The 21,034-nt window shown below is 43.8% G+C and overlaps 1 protein-coding gene across 1 annotated transcript; it reads left to right on the forward strand.

Moving 5' to 3' along the window:
* The first annotated feature begins 1,167 nt into the window (after positions 1-1,167).
* KCNK1 (potassium two pore domain channel subfamily K member 1) lies at positions 1,168-20,728 on the forward strand. Its single transcript, XM_081855880.1, has 3 exons — positions 1,168-1,711; positions 17,117-17,512; positions 18,570-20,728. The coding sequence occupies exons 1-3, from the start codon at positions 1,357-1,359 to the stop codon at positions 18,827-18,829; spliced, it is 1,011 nt and encodes a 336-aa protein (XP_081712006.1). The 5' UTR covers positions 1,168-1,356; the 3' UTR covers positions 18,830-20,728.
* Positions 20,729-21,034: the final 306 nt, after the last annotated feature.

A 21,034-nucleotide genomic window follows, 5' to 3' on the forward strand; every position in this document is an offset into this window, starting at 1 on the left:
ACCTGCACAGCTTCACCTGATTCTGAAAGAGAGATAGAGAAGGACTACTGCAAAACAATGCTTCCAACGCTCAACTTATGGAGCCAGATGGCATCAAGCGTCAGTTGTATTCTGCTTGCCTTTCTCTCAATGCAGATATAATCAAGCAGGGAGACCAAAGAAACTGTTTCAAGGCCAACCCCAGGCCTGGTGCCAGATTGAAATGGGTCTGAATAACTGACTTCTAAGCATGCCTGAAGCTGACTACCTCCTTCTCAAGCCCCTTGTGGCAAAGGCGGAACTAGCTGCTCCAGCACATGGCAGCCCGCGCGGGGGGGGGGGGGGAGGGTGACGCGCGTCCCAGGGGGGTGCGCTGGTTGTGGTGTGCGTCCCAGGGGTGCTGCCCGTGGTGATGTCACCCCCCCCTCAGGGATGACACCTGGGGTGGACCGCTCCTGCCTTGCTCCACCACTGCCTTGTGTTAGGTGCCACAAGCTTCTGGCTCTGGAGAGGTCTTCTCCATGACATTGCAGGAGGTTGGACTAGATGGCCCTCATGGCCCCTTCCAACTCAATAGTTCTATGATTCTATGAGGGACTGTGCCGCCGCCACCACCACCAGTCCTGTCTTCCTGCTGCAAAGAGATGAAGAAGCTACTGCCAGTACCAGTCCTGCACTGAGCAGAGCCCAGCAGTGAGGTCCACATTCAGAACAGCAAAACCACTGGATGAAATGGCAGAACAAATGAACACTTACGGTGGAATTACAGTGAAAATGAACTTTTCCATCTCTTCCCCCTCCCCATGGTCATTCCTGATGTGCCCTTTGCTTGCAGAAAGAGAAAGAGACTGAATGCGGGTAGGTGCGTGAGAGTGTGGGCCATTTCAGATATCCAGATGTGTCCTTTATTTTGAGAGAGAGAAAGAATCTATAGGTATGCGTGTTTCCTTTTTTTTCTCTCCTCCCCACTCACTTTAGTGAGCTGCCCAGCTGGAACCAGTTCAGCAGCAGCTGACGCGCGACCCGTTCCCGGTTACCTGAGCCGGGAAACCACGTGAGCGCCACATCATCTGGGCTTTTGAAACGGAAAGTCGCCGAAAGGAGGAAACGGGAAAAGAACGAAGCGAAATCCCGCTGCCAGACGCCCGGAGAAGGGCTCGTTTGAATGAGTGGCGGAGCTTCAGCCGGTGCTCATTCCTCACCCCGTCGCCCGCCCCGGGCGTCCCGCTTCCTCTCCTCGGCGCGCGTCCAAAGGGCGCCGAGGTTCCCGCGCCTTCCTTCCCTCCCTCAGGGACCGGAGCCTCGCGAGTGCTGAGGGCAGGCGGCGGCGGCGGCGGGCTGGCGCCGGGTGCGAGCGCGAGGCGCTGGCGGGGGAAGATGCTGCAGTCGCTGGCCGGCAGCTCGTGCGTGCGGCTGGTGGAGAGGCACCGCTCGGCCTGGTGCTTCGGCTTGCTGGTGCTGGGCTACGCGCTCTACCTGGTCTTCGGCGCCGTGGTCTTCTCGTCGGTGGAGCTGCCCTACGAGGACCTGCTGCGCCAGGAGCTGCGCAAGCTGAAGCGGCGCTTCGTGGAGGAGCACGAGTGCCTCTCCGAGCAGCAGCTCGAGAGCTTCCTGGCGCGAGTCCTGGAGGCCAGCAACTACGGCGTGTCGGTGCTGAGCAACGCTTCCGGCAACTGGAACTGGGACTTCACCTCGGCCCTCTTCTTCGCCAGCACCGTCCTCTCCACCACGGGTAAGGAGGAGGGCGCCGGGCGCCACGCGGGCCCGCCGGGACCAGGCCTCGCCGCGCGCCTTCCGCCTCCACCCCACCCACCCCCCGCTCCTCTTTCTCCCTCACAGCGCCAGCCTCAGAGGGAGTCAGGGAACCTCGGAACCGAGGAGCGAGTGCCTCTCCCTCGCCCTCCGAGAGGCCACCTTGAGGGGCCAATGGCTTCTCTCTCCCCAGGGCCGAGGCCGGTTTCCAGGCGCCGCTCGCTCGCTCGCTCGACGAGCAGCCCCTTCGCTCCTCCACACACCTCCCTCCTCCTCCTCTCACTCCAGAGGCTCTCGGAAGCCCCGCTTGCCGCCCTTTCCATCCCGCCGCATTGCCTTCGCGCTCTGCGTGCGGGACTCCCGCCGGGTCCAGGGCGCTGCAGAAAGGAGCGAGGCTTCGTCCGCGCCAAGGCTCCCGAGAGCTCCTGAAGCCGATCTCTGGACCGTGTCTGGCCGAAGTCGTCGAAGCGATAAGAATAATAATAGAAACTGAAAAGTGCCCATCCCTCATCACCAAGGAACCACAGGCTGTCCACTCTGCCCCCTCCCGTGGTTTAAAAGTTCAGGCGTCCCTGGCACTTTATGTGGCTGTTGGTCATGCATGTGGCTACAGAACCTCATATATATATATATATATATATATATGCTTTCGTAGATTTTCACGGGTACAGGAATGCAGGTTTTGGTGTCCTCGGGTGTCTTCCCGTGTAAAAGTTGGGGTGTCTAGGCCTAGACACCCCAACTTTTACACGGGAAGACACCCGAGGACACCAAAACCTGCATATATATATATATATATATATATATATATATATACACACACATACATATACATACATACATACATACATACATATATATATATATATATATAAACAGCACAGGGCAGAGTCCTAGGGCAGATTCTTTTATGGTGTTTATATTTGATATTTACTTAAATAGGTGAGTAGAACCAACCGTGGCTGGACTGGTTGTTCAATTTTAAAATGGCTGTTTTACCCAACCCTGACAATGTACACAAATGTGAAGATGGTGTAAGAAGCACTCAAAGGGCCTTTTCGCACATGACCTTAAAAGAAAAAAGCTCAGCAGTAATATGGATGTGATGCTTACGTTGCCTAAAATGTACATTGAAAAGCTGCTTTTTGGCTGCGGTCCTAAACACACCAGAAAGTGACCACCAAGAGCTTACTTCAGAGCAGACATGCTTGCAGTAAGTTCTCAGATGATGTAAAGGTCTGTACACTTCCTGCATCTGTAATTCAAGAATAAAAAATGCATGGGTAAGAACGTATATCAGTTTGAAACTTTATAATCTAGTCAGCTTTCTGAGCCACATTAACAAATGATGCATTCCAGAAAAAAAAAGAGCATTATTTGTGAAAGTAACTTTACAGAGCTGCTTTGGTTCCCATACAGAACAGGGCCAAGACGTATGTTATAGGTTTCTAATTAACCAGAGTTTAACATTTTTGAAGCAAGCCTTTGAGCTGCATGTTCAGTCAGAAAACTAAGCATGTTGCAGTGTCATGTCAATACAGCTTTCAGAAATTAGGGAGGAAAACCTAGGGCTAATTGATGGGTGAATATTTGAGTCTTGTATCTGGTAGCGTGTGTGTGTGCTCAACAGTCTGTTACACAGGTGGAGCTGGACTTTGAACAAAGGACCCCCTTGATGAAACTTGGCAACCATGTTACTAGACCTTTTCTATCTGCTTCTCTGATGTAATATAAACAGATATAAACTAGAGCTGCCAGTTGCAACCTTGAAATGCTATAAAAGATGTATAGCATAGTCTGATTTAGTGAAACTTATTCCCACTGGCATTTTAGTTTAGGGGGGTATTAGGAAAGAATTCAGTGCTATCCTGTGCACATTTAATCAAGTCCTGCTGTGTTCATTGTGGCTTACTCACAGATAAGTGTGCATCGGATTGCAACTCTACAGTATTTATTTTAATAATGGTTGAATGAAAGTTGTATGTTGAACTGAATTTAGGAATAATTGCGAAGACATGCTAGAAAGAGTTGTGGAACAGGTTCCATTCTGTCAGGACAACTTGATGGATGGTTTACCCTCGTATGTACAACCATGGCATGGTTATCTATCTGGGCAGAAAAGAAGCAATAAGGGCGTCACTTTTCAAAGAGTTGAGAACCATGGTTATACATGCACAATAAAATTACCGTATTTTTCGCCCTATAGGACGCACTTTTTCCCCTCCAAAAATGAAGGGGAAATGTGTGTGCGTCCTATGGGGCGAATGCAGGCTTTCACTGAAGCCTGGAGAGCGAGAGGCGTCAGTGCGCACTGACACCTCTCACTCTCCAGGCTCCAGGAAGCTATCAGCAAGCCTGTGTGCCCGGGGGAAATCCCCCCCGGGCGCGCAAGGCTTGCCGCCGGCAGCCTGCAGCACGGAGCAAGGGGTGCCCTTTGGAGGACGCCTGTGCTTCGCGCAGGTGTCCGCAAGCCTTGCGCGCCCGGGGGAACTCCCCCCCGGCGCGCAGGGCTTGCGGGTGGCAGCCGGCAGTGCGGAGCACGGGGCGCCCTCCGGAGGACGCCCCGTGCTTCGCGCAGGTGTCCGAAAGCCTTGCGCGCCTGGGGGAACTCCCCCCTGGTGCGCAGGGCTTGCGGGCGGCAGCCAGGAACACGGGGCGCCCTTTGGAGGACGCCCCGTGCTTCGCGCAGGTGTCTGCAGCCTGCCGCCCGGCGGGCGGGGTGCAGAGCGCCCTGCGCGCCGGACAGACATCCGCAGCGTGGGGAGCTCTGCAGGAGTTCCCCGCAGGGCTCCCCACGCTGCGGATAGCAGCCTGCCGCCCGGCGCGCATGGCGCCCTGAAACAGAGCACCCCGCGTGCCGGACAGACATTGGCCTGCCCCACAAGCTTGGGGGACAGCGGGGAGCGCAGCGCCGCCATCCCACTGTTCCCCGACCTGGTTTTTTGGGGGGAAATAAAGGGAAATTTTTTTTCCTTTATTTCCCTCCCCAAAAAAGTAGGTGCGTCCTATGGGACGGAGTGTCCTATGGGACGAAAAATACGGTATTTTCTTTTATTTCAGGGCAGTCAGTAGGCTCTGGATCAGTTTTCTGAGCAGAGGAGCCAGGTTGCCCCCAAGATTGAAGGGTACCGGTGCACGTTGTGTGTGTGTGTGTAATGTCATGCATCGCCTAGAGGAGGCTGAGCGCTCTGGAGGAGCCCGCTGCTGAATCTGCAATGTGTGTGATGTCATGTGTCTGTAATGTCGTGTGTGTGTGTGTGTGTGTGTGTGATGTGTGCCAGGCTTCTCAACACTGAGGGGGCCCAGTGCCTTTCCAACAAAGATTGAGGGGGCCGAAGACATGTTAGCCCTCTAGAGTTTGTGTGCCTGTTTCTGAGGTATCACTTGAATGACTTAAAAAGCACAGACAAACAGTTCTCTCTCTTTATTTCATAAACGTTAGTTTTCAAAATGAGGACGGAACTTTCCCCCTTACCTTTTGTTCCTAATTTCCATTTAAACTTCAAGGTTCTCTGAAATCAGATTATGGCCTTGGTATCAAGTTTGCCATTCATTACATTCAGCCTGAGAGAAGCCTAGCAAAAATAAATGTTTCCCAGCATCAGAGAAAGGGGTCTACTATGCTTAGTTTATATGTTTTCAGTCTTCTTAACTGGTAGAACTGGAAAATTCAGAAGCTTTGTTTCTGCAGATTGAGGACACAAGTTTTTGCAAGTCTCCTCAAAGATCACAGTGCTGTTGAGATAGCTGAGAGAATGCAAGTCTGTTACTGTGTTTCTCTTGCTTTCTGAATAAGGTGACCTGGTGGGGAGAAGTGGGTATTATATTTCCTCTTACAATGGAAAAACCGATTGCTCATCATGTGCGGTCGAGAGATAAAAGCACACCCATAACTAATTCACAATGCACTCCCAATCGGGGTAGCTTGTTGTCTCTGCAGCTACTTTACTGTGAGCTGTTTTCAGTGCTCTAAATATATGTTGTTATGGTTTTCTCCTGCATCCTAAGCAGCCTAATTGGGTTTTGTTAAAGTTCTGAATACAGATTCTTTCCAGAGATCAAATATTCTTTGTTAATCACTTATCAGTTCTGTTGAAGTCACTGAGATAAAACTGCTTAACGTGACATAAGGTCACCGCAGCTCTGCCCATCATGACTCATATCACGTCCTGTAACCTGAGCAACATGAATGGCATGGGTCAAGTTTAAGAATCAGTTACACCTGCTGTATGTAAAGCTTAAGCAGTTGCAGTTTCTTCCCAAAGCTAATTTACGGTTGCTGGAAACTACCACAGTATGATGTGTCCTCTTCGCAAGATTGTTTTTTGGTTGCACACAGCGTAGCTTTTATCAAATGGCACTATTCATTGCCTGAAACTTTTTCAACTTTACCATTTCTTTCCAAGTGAACATCAAAGGCTTGTTACCACTTCACAATTTAGGTAGCTTCAATTGTTGCTTGTTTTTAGTTGTTGTTCAAGCACCACATCATAATGCAATGCGGAGATGCCGTTAAGGGGTTAAGTTACAATGACAGATGTATATTTTGACATGTTGTGAAAAACAGGAAATGTGATTCCAACCATATGGAACAAGTAGAACCTGTAATAACACGTGGCAGTATATGCCTAACCCCTAAGAAAAGTGCTCATTTTCAAGATTCCAATCAATCTTAAACAAGAACCTTGTTTTTAAGACCTCTTAAAAGGGAGGGGAGGGAGTTTCAGGAAGGGAGAAAGGAAAAGAGACATATGACACTGGAGGGCACAGGTTTGAGGTTCTTTGAGGTTTGACAGTAAGGAAGGAAAGCATCCCTGTGTAGTGCTTATACAGGATACTTTCTACAGAATAAACTCTTAGGGGCTTTAACTGACAAATTTCCTTTCCAAACACACACAAAATCAGTATTCTCCATCCCTCAACTGACATCTTTGCCCTGGAAGCTCACATGTCCTTTTAAGGGTTTTTAAAAGGGTTTTAAATTTACAAATGTTGCAAGGGCGGTGCTGTTTTGCCACTTGAGGCAAAACAGAAAGTGCTGCTCCGCCATTCTGCCCGCTCCCCCCCCCCACAGGTCACCCACCTTCTTCAGCACTGTCTCCATACTGCCCTCCTCCACTAGCACTGTCTCTGCTGCTGGCATTGATCAGCATTGATTTCTAGCGAGAGAAATCCAAGCAATCTCTCATGCTCCACTGGAAATCAGTATCGATGCTCTGCCAGTGATGGAGGTGGCAAGGTAGTTGGCATGAGGGTGGAACCTTGTGGGACCTTCTGCTTCTCCCCATTTCATGGGTAGGGCAGCCCTGCAAATGTGTTTATGTATGCCTAAGGAGTGTCCCAGGTCTGTCACAATTAATACACGGTGACAATGCTATAATATTTTGGACTCGGTGACAGTGTACTCCAAAAACAGTGAACTAAAAAATTGAGCTAGGAAAACTCAGGTTCTGACACTCGATGCTGGTAGTGCAAAAGGCTCTTTTATCTGATGCTGGCAAAACAATCTTGCACAGGAGCAGTAGCCTTACCATGGCCTCTTTAGATGTGGGGAACAGCTTTTAAGCAGCATAGAAGTGTCAAGGGAGTGTTTTCAGACTGGGAAGCCCATAACTATTTAAATTGGGGAGGGGAAGAATGGATCAAGGTATAGGAGATCAGTTTTGTGCTCTTTTGTATGCCAACAACAAAGCATAGAATCCAATTAGGGTAGCAAGAGGAATTGAAGGTGTTTTCTACAGGCAAGCTATGGAAAGGATGATGGCTCTACCTCATTTTGTCTCACATGGGATGCTGATTTAGTTATAGCTTGGATAGATTATGGGCTGGTAATTTCTCATCTTTTTTTCTTTTTCTTTTTCAGTTTGTCAGACTAATGCATTGGCCACTGAATAGAATAATTGTCATCAGGGTGGTAAAAATATCACCGACTTCAGTTATTTGTTATTTAAAAAAAATAATCCTCCTTTGTGCAGACTAGTAGTATTGACACTAACGCTTTAAAGGAAAGGTGAGGGGGGAGGAACACAGCTTAGGTATGGGTGGAATTCGAGTGCTAATTAAATGTGCAGGAAAGTGAGTCATTGAAACATTTTAACAAGGTTTCTTTTCATAAACATGAGGTGCTTTTAAAAAACTGACTCACACATCACAGTGCCCCAAGTGAAACTGTTGACTTTCAGAGTGATATTTGGCAAGCGTCTGTGATGATGAAGGGACAACTTCTTAGAAAGCATTTCACATTTCCATTGCACCACATCTGATAACAGCAGTGGTGTTTTAAACATGGGAGTGGAAACCTGCTGATTTAAAATCTGTGGATTTCGTTCCTTTCTATCTCCTTGAAAGAGAAGAAGTTGAAACACACCATAGATACATAGAATTCTACATTTGGAAGGGACCACAAGGGACATCTAATCCAACCCTTTGCAATAATCTTCTCCCTTGAGGTTGACTAATACAGTCTTGCAGATAGGTTCACCAAAGTTACTATTCTAGTTCGCCTGCCTAAATGTACCAATGGCAGGAATTTGTGTCATAAAGAAATCAGCTTTCATAAGCTTCCCTACATGGTTTCTTGGGGACACTTTTTAGATAGCTTTACTAATACTTCTCCTGGTTGAAAACAATAAAAGCTTCCATTTTTGTTATGACTAACAAAGTTTGTGTAACCCAGACTTTCACAGCCCTAGGTCTGTGGGCGTCTTCTCTTCACTGCTTGCATTTTTATACAACAACATGAAATATTCATTGGAGATACATTTATAGATGATGCCTATTAATAGAGAATTAACAGCAAACTATTTCACATGTAAGCACTTTGTTTATTTCTGTAAAATGTTAATTATAGGCACCACTGTATTTTACAGTATAATTCTATGTATGTCTACTTAGAAGTAAGCCCCACTGAGTTCAATTGGCCCTAGGCTACAATGCCCTATATTCTTGTATTAATTTACTATGCCTTTAACAATTTTGGTCGAGAATACCTCAAGGACTGCTTAATCCCTTATATTCCTGTTGGATCACTGAGAGCTTCAAAGGAGTCACTGTCAGTGATCTCCCGTGGCTTCGGTGCATGGTTCATATCCATGAACCATGAGCTGTAGGCTCAGTATTGTGAGCTTCATTTTACAAAACTTCCTTCCAGTTGAAGTCAGGACCCTTCCCTGTTGTTCTTCCAGCACCTACTGAATACTTTTTTCTTTCAGCAGGCATTTTAATTAAAATCTAGTTTTATCATTTTAACCAATGTTTACCTTTTTCTGTATTATATTTTCAGTATATTACTGGGAGACAATTATTGTTAAGTGGTATATAAACTGTTTAAATAAATAAACAACACACTTGGGATTCAGTAGACATGCAAAGGGTTGCACAATAAGACAAGTGGTGAAAGAGGCTGCTGTTTTTCTCCTCCATTTTCAGGGAGCTTTCAAATTTCTTTGGAATTTTAGTAAACATAAGGTTGGGCTTATTTTTTCATTGTAAGGTGGCCATGAGTGGTAGGTGCGTGTTTTCTTTCCTTCCTATTAAATATTTCTGCCAGCGCTCTATCCAGAAGCTGGCTTATTTAAATTGACTACAGTTAATGTAAACCATGATTCCCAGTTCAAATGAAACCAGGCCTCCTCAAAGGCCTGGAGAGGTCCAGACTTTTAGCAAGGTAGCTAAAACTGCAGCTAGGAAGCCAACATCACGTGTAATACTGACTCTTTTTCTTGAAATTAAAATTATGGCCAAACATTTGTTAAAATATTCAAATTAGCAAGTATCATGACATGGTATCATGACCTCTGATAGTTAACTCAAACGCATACACTGCCTGCATTACATCTTGGGTGCAGTTTAGAGCATTTTTCTGTTCTGTTTCTACAACCCTTGCCAGCAATAAGTTCTGATTGATGAACATATTGTAATATTTCTGTACATAAAAAGGTATGTCAGTTTTTCATTCAGAGGTGCCTTTTGAGGCATAAGGGAGAGTTGGTGGCGTGGGACTCCTAGCTGCTCTTCCCCCAGAAGCACCTCAGATTTCTCCATTTCCTACTGAAAAATAAAGGAGGAAGGATCATTGCAAAGTGACAGTTCAAAGAGGAACAGTGGGATATTGGCAACCATGTAATCATTAGCTCACTCCTTGTCCCTCATTTATACTATTTCTCAACCCTACATCAAAGAAATTCCTCTATGTTTCCATAAAAAGAAGTGAATGGATTTTCCATGAGCTTAAGAAATGGTGGGGGGACATGAGGAAAACACAGAAGGGCAAAAAGTTGCTGGTGATGGTGCCATGTGGCCCCGTAAAGGTGAGTGAACAAAGAGTGGTAGTTACAGAGTATAAAACCTCACCTGGAAACACCCCAAGAGGACAAAAAAATGAGGTAATGTCTAATAGTAGAATGAGGACCTTGGGATCAAATGGGAAGCTCTGTGGAATTGGATGAGCTTCTGTTTCCTTACACCTACTTTCTAAACACAGCAGATAATAAGTCCTTAAGCACTTACGCTGAGAAACTACACATGAATTATATCCAATATAAATTTATTCCTAAAGCATGCAGTTGTATGTAGATTGCTGGAAATGTAATTTTATATTTCAAAAAATACATTATTTTAAGCATGGAGCAACATTTCGTGAGCCTTTGGAGGTAGCATAACCTCCTATTAATGCAGATAGATCTTGCTACTTCCTAGCTGGCTAGGTGTCAGATTCCAAAAAACAGCAGTCATTGCACAAGGATTTTTGCAACCAAGTTTTGGAGTTAATACTTCTCAAATAAAGGGTATCTTTGAAAAGATGTACTAGTTGACATCTGCAAAATGCTGAACCAGTCTGTCTATTCTGAAATCTAAGTGCTCGAGTTTCTGCATCTCCCTTTCTCTGCTCTGGTTCATTCTTAACATTTGGAATTTTTTCAGCCATGGATACTTCACTGAGTTTATCTCCCATGAACTGCAGGGTGCCAATTCACTGCTTCTTAATTCTTCATGTACAGTTGTACCTCGGGTTACATACTCTTCAGGTTACATACGCTTCAGGTTACAGACTCTGATACCCAGAAACAGTACCTCAGGTTAAGAACTTTGCTTCAGGATGGGAACAGAAATCGTGCTCTGGCAGCGTGGCGGCAGCAGGAGGCCCCATTAGCTAAAGTGGTGCTTCAGGTTCAGAACAGTTTCGGGTTAAGAGCGGACCTCCGGAACGAATTAAGTACTTAACCCGAGGTACCACAATTAGGTACCCACATTTGTATCCACCTTTCATCCTGCTCATGGGCATCCATTCCTATCCATTTTGTATTGAAAACCCAACCCCTGCCTATATCTGCAGCCTTTGTACATGAGACCTGGTTGTCCCAAGCAGAGAAACCTACCAAGGCCTGGTCCAACAGGAGTATAAAGATGGAGCAGGATTCTGACCTTTATCTTCTTTCATTTGCCATTCCTGGTTGGAAGTTGCTTGCCAATATTGGTCAATGCAGCAGCTTTTGTTTTGCATGTTTCCTCTCTGTGACACCAAAGTCAAAGTATTCCTGGTTTATTAAAGGAAGAATAGAAAATTGTGTTCCTCTTCCCGCTCCCTACTTTTATGAGGCTTATTTTTTGCAGATCATAGGAAAGAGCCATAGCTCAGTGGCCAAACACATGCTTTGCATGCAAAAGGTTCCCAAGTTCAATTACTGGTGTCTCCAGGCAGGGCGTCCTACTGATGGTCAATGTTGATATTAATGAGCTAGATGAACTAATGGTCTGATCTGATACAAAGCAGCTTCCTATATTCCTGTGTTCCAGGATTTTGGCTGCTTATCTAACAGGAAGAAATAAATTTCCCAAGTTACATAACCTATTCCTTACTTGGTAGATTGTGTGTGGGGGGGGGAGAGAGAGAGAGAGAGAGAGTGAGAGAGAGAGAGAGAGAGAGAGAGAGAGAGAGAGAGAGAGAGAAATTAGTAGATGGCAATGAATTGCTGTTGACCAAATGATACTGCTCGCATGCTAGTGACAGATGCCATGCACCAGTGTTTAGAAGCCTGTTCTGGATTAATTGCGACTGACATTTGTTCTCAGGCTGAGTCACCATCCTGCACAGGTGCTTTACTCAGCAGTAGCTATCTCCACAGCTGGCAGTCGCCACAGTGCACTAGAAATAAACAGTGTTTTTCAAGAGGTTGGATTAATTAGGATGAGTATTAAAAATTGATGCCCATTTGTAAATGCTGCTACAGAAAATGAAAAAGCACAGCACTGAATGCATCTTTCTGCCTCAGAGAGACACTTGACTTACCATATTCCTTTTTATGTTCTGTTCTGCAGACAAGATAAATGCTGCTAATTAATAGCTTAATATTAACACATTCACATTTTTATAGGAGGCACAACTAAGATTTAATCAGTCACAGTGCAAAAACATAGTCCACAATTATTTGCAGTTTTCTTTTAAAATCCGGTTTTGGAGTACAATTTAGAAACTTTTATTAAGATTCCTTGTAATATTTTTAAGATAAAATATTGTTGCACACCCAGAGACCTTCGGGTAAGCACACTGCAGGTTGAAATAAACAGTTCATCTGAAAACTGGAAGTACTACCCATCCAGCCCACACCAGAGCACATTTATGCTCCTTGGGTCGTATCCAGCAGTGTCCAACTGCTGCTGGAATATATTTGTTAGCATAAAAGGGAAAGAGGCAACCTCTAGCAATTACTTCTCCCCCTGCAACCCCCCCATCCCTTTAAATCTGCACCAGAGTGCAGGGGTTGCAGGTATGCCCCCGAATGCCTCCCTCTGATGGAATTTCTCCATCAGTGGACAGATGCCATTGGATACCACTCTTTGCAGATATGGTGATAGTTAGCAGTTGTTTATCAATTTAGCTGTGCCTGGCAACATCCAGAGATTACTAGCTGGAGCCTCACCCTAATAACTGCTCTTGATTGTCTGTTGCCTAGCAAGTGGGTAAACAGACAGCTGAGTAAATCGATAGTTTTCTAGTTAGAATACGCAAAGAAACTTCCCAAAGTTTAAATTTCTGGCTTCTTTCATCCTAGCTATTAGGTTTTATTAAGTTGTTGTTGTTTAGTCATTTAGTCATGTCCGACTCTTCGTAACCCCATGGACCAGATCACGCCAGGCACTCCTGTCTTCCACTGCCTCCCGCAGTTTGGTCAGACTCATGTTTGTAGCTTGGAGAACACTGTCCAACCATCTCGTCCTCTGTCGTCCCTTTCTCCTTGTGCCCTCCATCTTTCCCAACATCAGGGTCTTTTCCAGGGAGTCTTCTCTTCTCATGAGGTGGCCAAAGTATTGGAGCCTCAGCTTCACGATCTGTCCTTCCAGTGAGCACTCAGGGCTGATTTCCTGAAGAATGGATAGGTTTGATCTTCTTGCAGTCCATGGGACTCTCAAGGGTCTCCTCCAACACCATAATTCAAAAGCATCAATTCTTTGGCGATCAGCCTTCTTTACAGTCCAGCTCTCACTTTCATACATCACTACTGGGAAAAGCATAGCTTTATCTATACGGACCTTTGTTGGCATTTATTAAGTAGAAATGCATTACTTTGCCCTAGATTTGGTAGATGGTCAAGTTGACTTTGTTGGGGTGGGGGGTATCTAGATTCAGGTAGGTAGCCGTGTTGGTCTGACATAGTCGAAATATATATAAAAATTGTCCAATAGCACCTTAGAGACCAACTAAGTTTGTTCTTGGTATAAGCTTTCGCGTGCATGCACACTTCCTCAGATACGGGGGTGGGGGGGTATGTTTGCCATTGTTATATTAACTAGTCCTGGTGCAGTTTAGTTATTTGAAATTCTGCTGCCTGGAAACAAGATTCAGAAACTTTGATATCTTTTGATACTTTTTCTTGACGGTAGCAAAAGTTAACCATGACAGATGGGGTAGCATGCTGGGAATTATAGATGAGGTTTGAAAAATCAGCATGCTTACTATCTCTGATTTTAAGTAGAAAGCACAGAACACCATTTGTTGATGCAGAATTCAATTTTTTGGCCTTTTATCTAGTCTGCTTAGAGAAATTGTTGTGGTCAGAGTGATTTTGTGGCTTCTTGCCTTCCTCAGTTTCTTATTTGTGAGTGGAGCACATGTTGTCCCTATGAGCTTGTTAATTACACCCAAATTGCAATGGTTTAATGGTTCAGCTTGAGTTGACATTGCATGCTGAGCTTGTGTATATAGTACAAGCTGAGCAGATTAAGCAAGCAAGGACCATACTCTTATCACGATTCAGCTAGTATTCCTTTATTCTACTTAGTCATTTTGTCCTATATTGGACAAAAAAGCACATATATTTTCCTCTGCTGCTATAGCTGGCATTTACACATGTATATGCCAGAAGTTTAATACTGCATTTATCAAAATTACTATTTAAAATGGCGGCAGGGGGGACACGACGACGTGTGCCCCTGGCCTAATTTCATGTAATTCTCCAGATGCTGCATTCCCCCCCCCTCTCTCTCTCTCTCTCTCTCTCTGTGTGTGTGTGTGTGTGTGTGTGTAGGCAGCAGAAGAGGCAGCTCCATCCAGAAAACCTTTGGAAAATCCTTGTGCTGAGCTATGGAAATGGGGGCGAGGGAGAGCTCAGAAGGCAGAAGCTGAAAAACAAAACAAAACTGTAGGGATGGATGGAGTTGCGAACCTGATGGATCCATGCGAGGAGGGGCAGGAAGCCCTCTGCATGTGATCAGAAAATATCACTTAACTGAATAACTCATTTAATTGAATCAATTACATTGAATCACATTTGTCCTTTTCTTGCCAGTTCACTTGCTATGGAGAGATCTTTTTATGGTCAGTCAAGGCTCTCTTTGGGTTTCGCCATCCTAAATAATTTCATGTTGCTCATAATCCTGGTACCTTCTAATCCATCTTTCTAAGGAGGAGTTAGAAATGGGGGCAGACTATCTGCAATATGCACAGGGGGGTGGAGCAATAGAAGCACAAAGAGAGACAGAAATGGGATAGCAATCCTGCAAACTCCATACACTTCCCTGCTGCACACATTGCCATTTACTCCAGTTCAGTGTGCTCCCACAGCTGGCAATCAAAGTTGTGTATACACAATATTGGTCACAATCCATCTGTATCCTGTAGGTTCTTGATAAATACCCCTGTTTTATGCACTTTCCCTCAAATCAGCTTCTACCCAGTTAGATAATGGAAGGTGCAGTTAAGCATGCATAGATGACAAGTTCAGTGGAGTTCAGTGTGGGAAGACAGTGAATTAACATATGCAGAAATAACACAGATCAGAAACAGATTGATCAGTCCATCTCTGCTCTAAATATGATATGCCAAGGTCATAGAATGGGAGAGAACTGTTGCTTTCAAGCCCTGTATGTAATTTTCCCTGGAGTATCTGTCTGGCCAATATTCGAAACAGATGAACTAGGAGGACTCTTGATCTGATGCAACAGGCTTCTTCTTGTGTTATTCACAGATTACACTCATTTCCTCCCTATTTTATGATTTTGTATATCTCATGTGCATCCAGCTTAGATCAGTAACAAGCTACACACTTCTATGAGAGAAAAACTTGTGCTCACGTACGGTTCATCAAAACAGCAGTTGTGTCAGTATTGCAGGATGAATGGATGGATGGATGGCATTTTGGCAATTTATTTCACCCATGGAATATTTTATCTGCTGAGAGACAGGCCTAGAGTGAGGGACAAGAAGTAGCTTAAGTCCTTTCCAGGCTTCATGACTTATTACAGTGTTGTTGTTTTTAAAAAAAACCTTCTATTTGTAATCTTTGCAAAATGAGCCCAAACAATCAAAGAGGCTGAAAATAAACTTATCAGTCCTAGGGGATGTTAAATTATCTGGCTAATGGATTATCTAAACGCCAACAAAAAGCAGGTCTATATAAAGTTATCCTGAACGTTGATTTAATGGGCTCTCCGAGGAATAATGTCATAAATTAGGTTTAGCATGCTTATTGGTGAGCTAGAAACTGGGCTGAAAAGCAATCTTCAAATACGTGTTGAAATGAGTCACATTTGAGAGGGGGCTTTGTTAGATTGATCTAATGTAACAAGACAGAAGAACAGACTAACGCCTGAAGTAACTTGCTCCACCCTGGTGAGAGCAAGCACGGTCTTGCCTGTGCTCTCCAGAGCTTGTGATACCTGAGGGATCTATAACAATACAGGTGAAACTTTCTTCTTTCCTTTTTTTGCAAGTTAATTCAAATTTCATTGTTACAAAGAGAATGATAGCTTTGATTCGTGTTGAACTTCAAAGCCAGATATCACCAAGCATTGTAATAACTCCTTACAACTCACATGAAAATTACAAGACACTTAAATGGAACACGAATTGGAGTCTACTAGTCTGCTGAGTCTATAGGGATAGCAAATGTTTTGGCCTTAGCACTCAGAATATAGTGTGGGAACTTGCATCCTTCAGATAGTCAAGAAATTGGGGGGGGGGGTGCTTGTGTGTTTCTGTATATGTCTTAAGAGGTCTTGCAAGCTAATGCTCCAATTATTTCTGCCTTTGCAAATATATATTGGGTCAAAATCTCAACCTGAGACCCCAAACACACAGGAATAATTTGATGCTGGTGTATAAGAAGTTGCTTCTTATACAGCTTCACGCCTGACATGCATAAAAATAATGTGAGGAAAAGGGGGTGGGGTAGATAATGAAAGAGAAAGGAAGAGGAAATTGTGTTTGGTAGCTCTGTCATTAGGCAAAGTGAGGTATTTGCCTGAGGTGATATGCCAGGGTGCAAAGCTGGGTTTCATGACACCTGCCCTTCAGCCCTGCAGCCTGCTGCCTGTCTGGTTAGTGCCTCTAAGTGAAATGGAGGAGCACCATCTCATGAGCAAATATAACATTTTAAGTGTGTTTTAAGTACATTATACAAATTTGACACTAGAGCAGGCTTCCTCAACCTCGGCCCTCCAGATGTTTTGAGACTACAATTCCCATCATCCCTGACCACTGGCCCTGCTAGCTAGGGATCATGGGAGTTGTAGGCCAAAAACATCTGGAGGGCCGAAGTTGAGAAAGCCTGCACTATGGCAAATTCAATATATTTTTCAAAACATTTTTCAAAAAAGCATTTTCACAGTGTGAAATGCCATTTTTGCATTTCCTTTGAATTAGGCAAAAGGTCATTGCCATTTTTATTGCCAATTTATACTGAGCGGAGGTGGGGTTAGTGAATGAATGAAAAGAAGAAACACCCACAAACCTTTCTGGTACATGAGTGGAACAAAGCACGCTCAGACAGGAGCTCCAGGTGCAAATCATTCTCTTCCACTCTGATCAGTCCACTCCTGAAAAACGAGCAGTTCACAGGTCAGACAGTTTTTCCAAATCTCACTCCTGTCTTTCTTTTTATGTTAACAGGTTATGGACACACCGTGCCTTTGTCAGATGGAGGGAAAGCCTTTTGCATCATCTATTCGGTCATTGGAATCCCCTTTACACTGCTTTTCCTGACAGCAGTGGTCCAGCGCATTATTGTCTATGTAACAAGGCGGCCTGTGCTGTATTTCCATGTCCGCTGGGGTTTCTCTAAGCAGATAGTTGCCATCATCCATGCGGTGCTTCTGGGCTTCATTACTGTCTCGTGCTTTTTCTTCATCCCAGCAGCGATATTTTCTGTCCTTGAAGATGACTGGAACTTCCTGGAATCTTTTTACTTTTGCTTCATTTCATTGAGCACCATTGGCCTTGGTGACTATGTTCCAGGAGAAGGTTACAACCAAAAATTCAGAGAGCTGTATAAAATAGGAATTACATGTGAGTAGCAAACTACTGGTACAAGTAAGAGGGTGAATATTTTTTAGAGCTGTGTTTCTTGGTGTTTCTTGGTGACTTTTGCAAAGCAGTCCCATTGAGTCTAGCCATTCATACAGCAAAAGTAAATGGAAAAATCCAGATTGGATTTTTGAAATGTGTATCAAAACTCTGTTAAGTATGTTGTTTTTTTTAAGGTGTGGAATCACATGTTTCAGAGGTGCTCCCAAATCCTATTTGCTATGGAACTGTTATCCAAAACACCATTCTGAATGATTTGGAGAAAGAATAAGATGCAAATATACTACATTATAAACAAAAATCAATGTTGTGGGCCACATGTAAGGACATAGTGGGCTACAAAGTGTCTACCATATAGATATTTAAAGATGCACCTCTCTATGTGGAATTAGTAATAGCTTGTGACTCAAGCACAAGCCATTCCTACCTGGTAGCATTCATATGACACTGTAGATAAAGATTTTTTGGAAGCTTCAGCTGGTGCAGAAAAACTTACTGGGCTGTATTCAACATAGCGCTAAGTTGCTGGTTCCACCAGCAGAATGATTTTTTCTTGTGCATTGAAACATTCTCCTTCCCCCCTGCCCTCTCCCTAAATCTGAGCAGATTTGGGAGTGGCATGGGGCGCACAGAAGGAGGAAAGTCCTGTTACATTGGCAGTAATCCTTGCACATGCTCAACTATTTAAAGGAATGCCACACATTGTTTTCAAAAGAGCTTTAAAGACCTAAAGATTCCAGTCTGCTCATAACTGAATAACGTTTCTGGTTTATATTTTATAAGCTGCAGTTTTAATTGTGGGTGACAAAAAAATTTATACTGCTGTTTCATTAGCTGTATTTTATACTTTTATTGTTTTACAGTTTTATTTGTAAATTGCATTGAGAGTTCTTATACTCGAAAGCCTGTGTGGAAATATAGTTCTAACTGGAGAGATAGAGCCCCTTCCATTTTGGAGACCTCTCTGACTTGGAGCATTGTAGCAGACATACCTGTATTACCAGTTCACATTTTAAACACTCTTTAAATGTCTTCCTAGGTTACCTGCTGCTGGGCCTCATTGCAATGCTGGTGGTTTTAGAGACTTTCTGTGAACTTCACGAGCTCAAAAAATTTAGGAAAATGTTCTATGTGAAGAAGGACAAGGAAGAGGACCGAGTACACATAGTAGAACATGACCAACTCTCCTTCTCTTCAATTTCAGACCAGGCAGCCTCTCTGAAGGAAGATCAGAAAATAAATGAACCCTTTGTGACCCCACAGTCTGCAGTTAACTGTGACGGCTGCATAAACAATTAACCAAGGGCTTCCGTTTCAATATCAACCGTGCACTTACATCCCTTCAGTTAGAACTAGTACCATTAATGAAACTATAGAGGCAGAAGGCTATGCTATATTATCAAGTACTCATTGCTGGGAATATTTTAAAATGTATGAGCCAAATAAAGCTCTCTTTAGCTGGAACAACATTATGGGAATGTTGGCTGGGGGGAAAATGTGCATTTGGGAACCCCTGGATTAATGGTGCGTACACGGAGCATACATCGGGGACTCTAGATTTGATCAACAATTCAGTTCTCATTTCCCCAGACTGCTGCCCTAAGTCCCCTCCCGCCCCCCTGAAAATCATGTTGTGGTTCATTTACAAAATAGGAGCTTTCTGATGCCATTTGCAACTTCTGGTTTTCAAACATGAATGGGGGACTGAAGCATTGAGTTGGAAGGGTTTGTTGTTGTAGCCCAGAAAACAGGAATAGTCTCTTGCCATGTCTCCTTCAGTGAGATTCCCAAATAACTGGGTTCATGCACACTGGGCTATCTCTGTACTCTCTCTCTCACACACAAATACCCTAAAGTGGAAAGATCCAGAGCAAGTGCATTGTACCAGTTCTGCAGCTATTTTAAAGCTCAGCTGCATACCTTCGAAGCCTGGCTCAGTAAGGATAAAGGCAGACAGATATTCTAAAGTGTGGTGGGAAGTGGTTTGAACTCATTATTTGTTGTATGCCAATCACACTTCGAATGTATCTGATTTCACCCTCAAGTGTACTACAGTCATCAGTACTGAGCAAGAATTCTATATCCTGCTTCCTGTCAGAAATCAAACTGGGTGCTTTCCTCCTGGCCTTAAAAAAAAAATGCAAAAGGGGTGTTTTTGCAACTGATTTCAGTGGATATAGGATCAGGGACCCATGAGCACCAGCATATACAGCACTTGTAGGCACAGCTTAGGGGAAAGCCATCTTCCTTAGCCCTCTCAGACACCCCTTTCGCTCTAATTTTACCCCATAGGCTGTGAGTCTCAAACCATTTCTTGTCAAGTGGTTTCAGAGATATGGCCCTATCTGTTCAAAGTAGTAGTCAAGCCGAGCGCTGAAGTATCTAGACTTCTGTGAGAAAAGAAAAATACTTGAAACTTGATCACCTAAAAGCACTGTATATGAGTTTAGTTAATACCTAGTGTTTATTAATAGATTTTATACCTTTACTAGGAAAGTTGACTCTTGATAAATCTGCTTTAAAATCTATGTGAGCTGAAGTTTATATTTGAGAAAACACAACTCAGAGATGCTTTTTAAATTTGATTTGAAGCGTAGTGTATTTGCATGTTCTCATCCAAGCGGATATTTTTGTACAGCCTAAGTTGGTTCTGTTTATAATGTTTTAACCTTCGTTTGTGTACATAAATGCATATATTTATATACTGTACATATGTTGTAGATCACCAGAATTTAACTGACTTGGCTGTGAAATTTTAATGGTATCTTCATCCACAGATTTCTCTTTATAGAGAAGTAAAACTCAGAACTGTGGCGCTGAAAACAATGACTTAACTCCTGACCAAATGAATGTGGAAGGGTAAGTCTGTAGGGCTGCAATTTTAAAAATCATAATTTTTAAACAGGCCCAGCCCACCCATCTCGCTGAGGCTGCTGGTAAGTAGCTTGTCTGCTGTGGCCTTCATAGAATACTGTATCATGGAATCCTGTGTTAAAGTGAAATTCTAATGACAGTTGATTCTGGGAAACAGAGACAAGCTGCATTAATTTCAAACTTTCTTTTTTCAAGAATATGCTCATTTGCAATGATTATTAATACTAAAGCACAGAACTTAATAATGGACAAGCTGAATACCATACCATGTTATATATTAGCTAATCAGCATTTCAAAGTTGAATAAATAAAAGTGTGGCTCCAGTTGTCTTTTCGTGTGATGTCTTAACTGCTTGTTTTCATAATTGACCAGATGTATCTAAGGGCTTCGAAGGACTGCACACTCACTGCTGTGCTCAAGAATCCCTTGCTCTCATTTCCTGCCAAATCGATCACCAGAACTGGCAGCGCTGACCACCTTATTTGATTGCGCAAGACAATGTTTCTGTTCACAATACATCCTCACTGGATTTTGGCAAAAAGAAAAAATATTTAAGAAAAAATAGCCATCCAAAGATCACAAGTCAATGTACACTTCTAATATGCTTAGTACTATTGGCATCTGCACCC

This window comes from Podarcis erhardii (assembly GCF_964252035.2).
Source record: "Podarcis erhardii genome assembly, chromosome: 3".
Taxonomy (NCBI): domain Eukaryota; kingdom Metazoa; phylum Chordata; class Lepidosauria; order Squamata; family Lacertidae; genus Podarcis; species Podarcis erhardii.

Excerpts from the sequence above, each read along its gene's own strand:
- KCNK1 (XM_081855880.1), top strand. The coding sequence starts at position 1,357 with ATGCTGCAGTCGCTGGCCGGCAGCTCGTGCGTGCGGCTGGTGGAGAGG. Across the intron at positions 1,712-17,116 it reads CACCGTCCTCTCCACCACGG|GTTATGGACACACCGTGCCT; the intron begins GTAAGGAGGAGG and ends TTATGTTAACAG. Across the intron at positions 17,513-18,569 it reads GTATAAAATAGGAATTACAT|GTTACCTGCTGCTGGGCCTC; the intron begins GTGAGTAGCAAA and ends ATGTCTTCCTAG.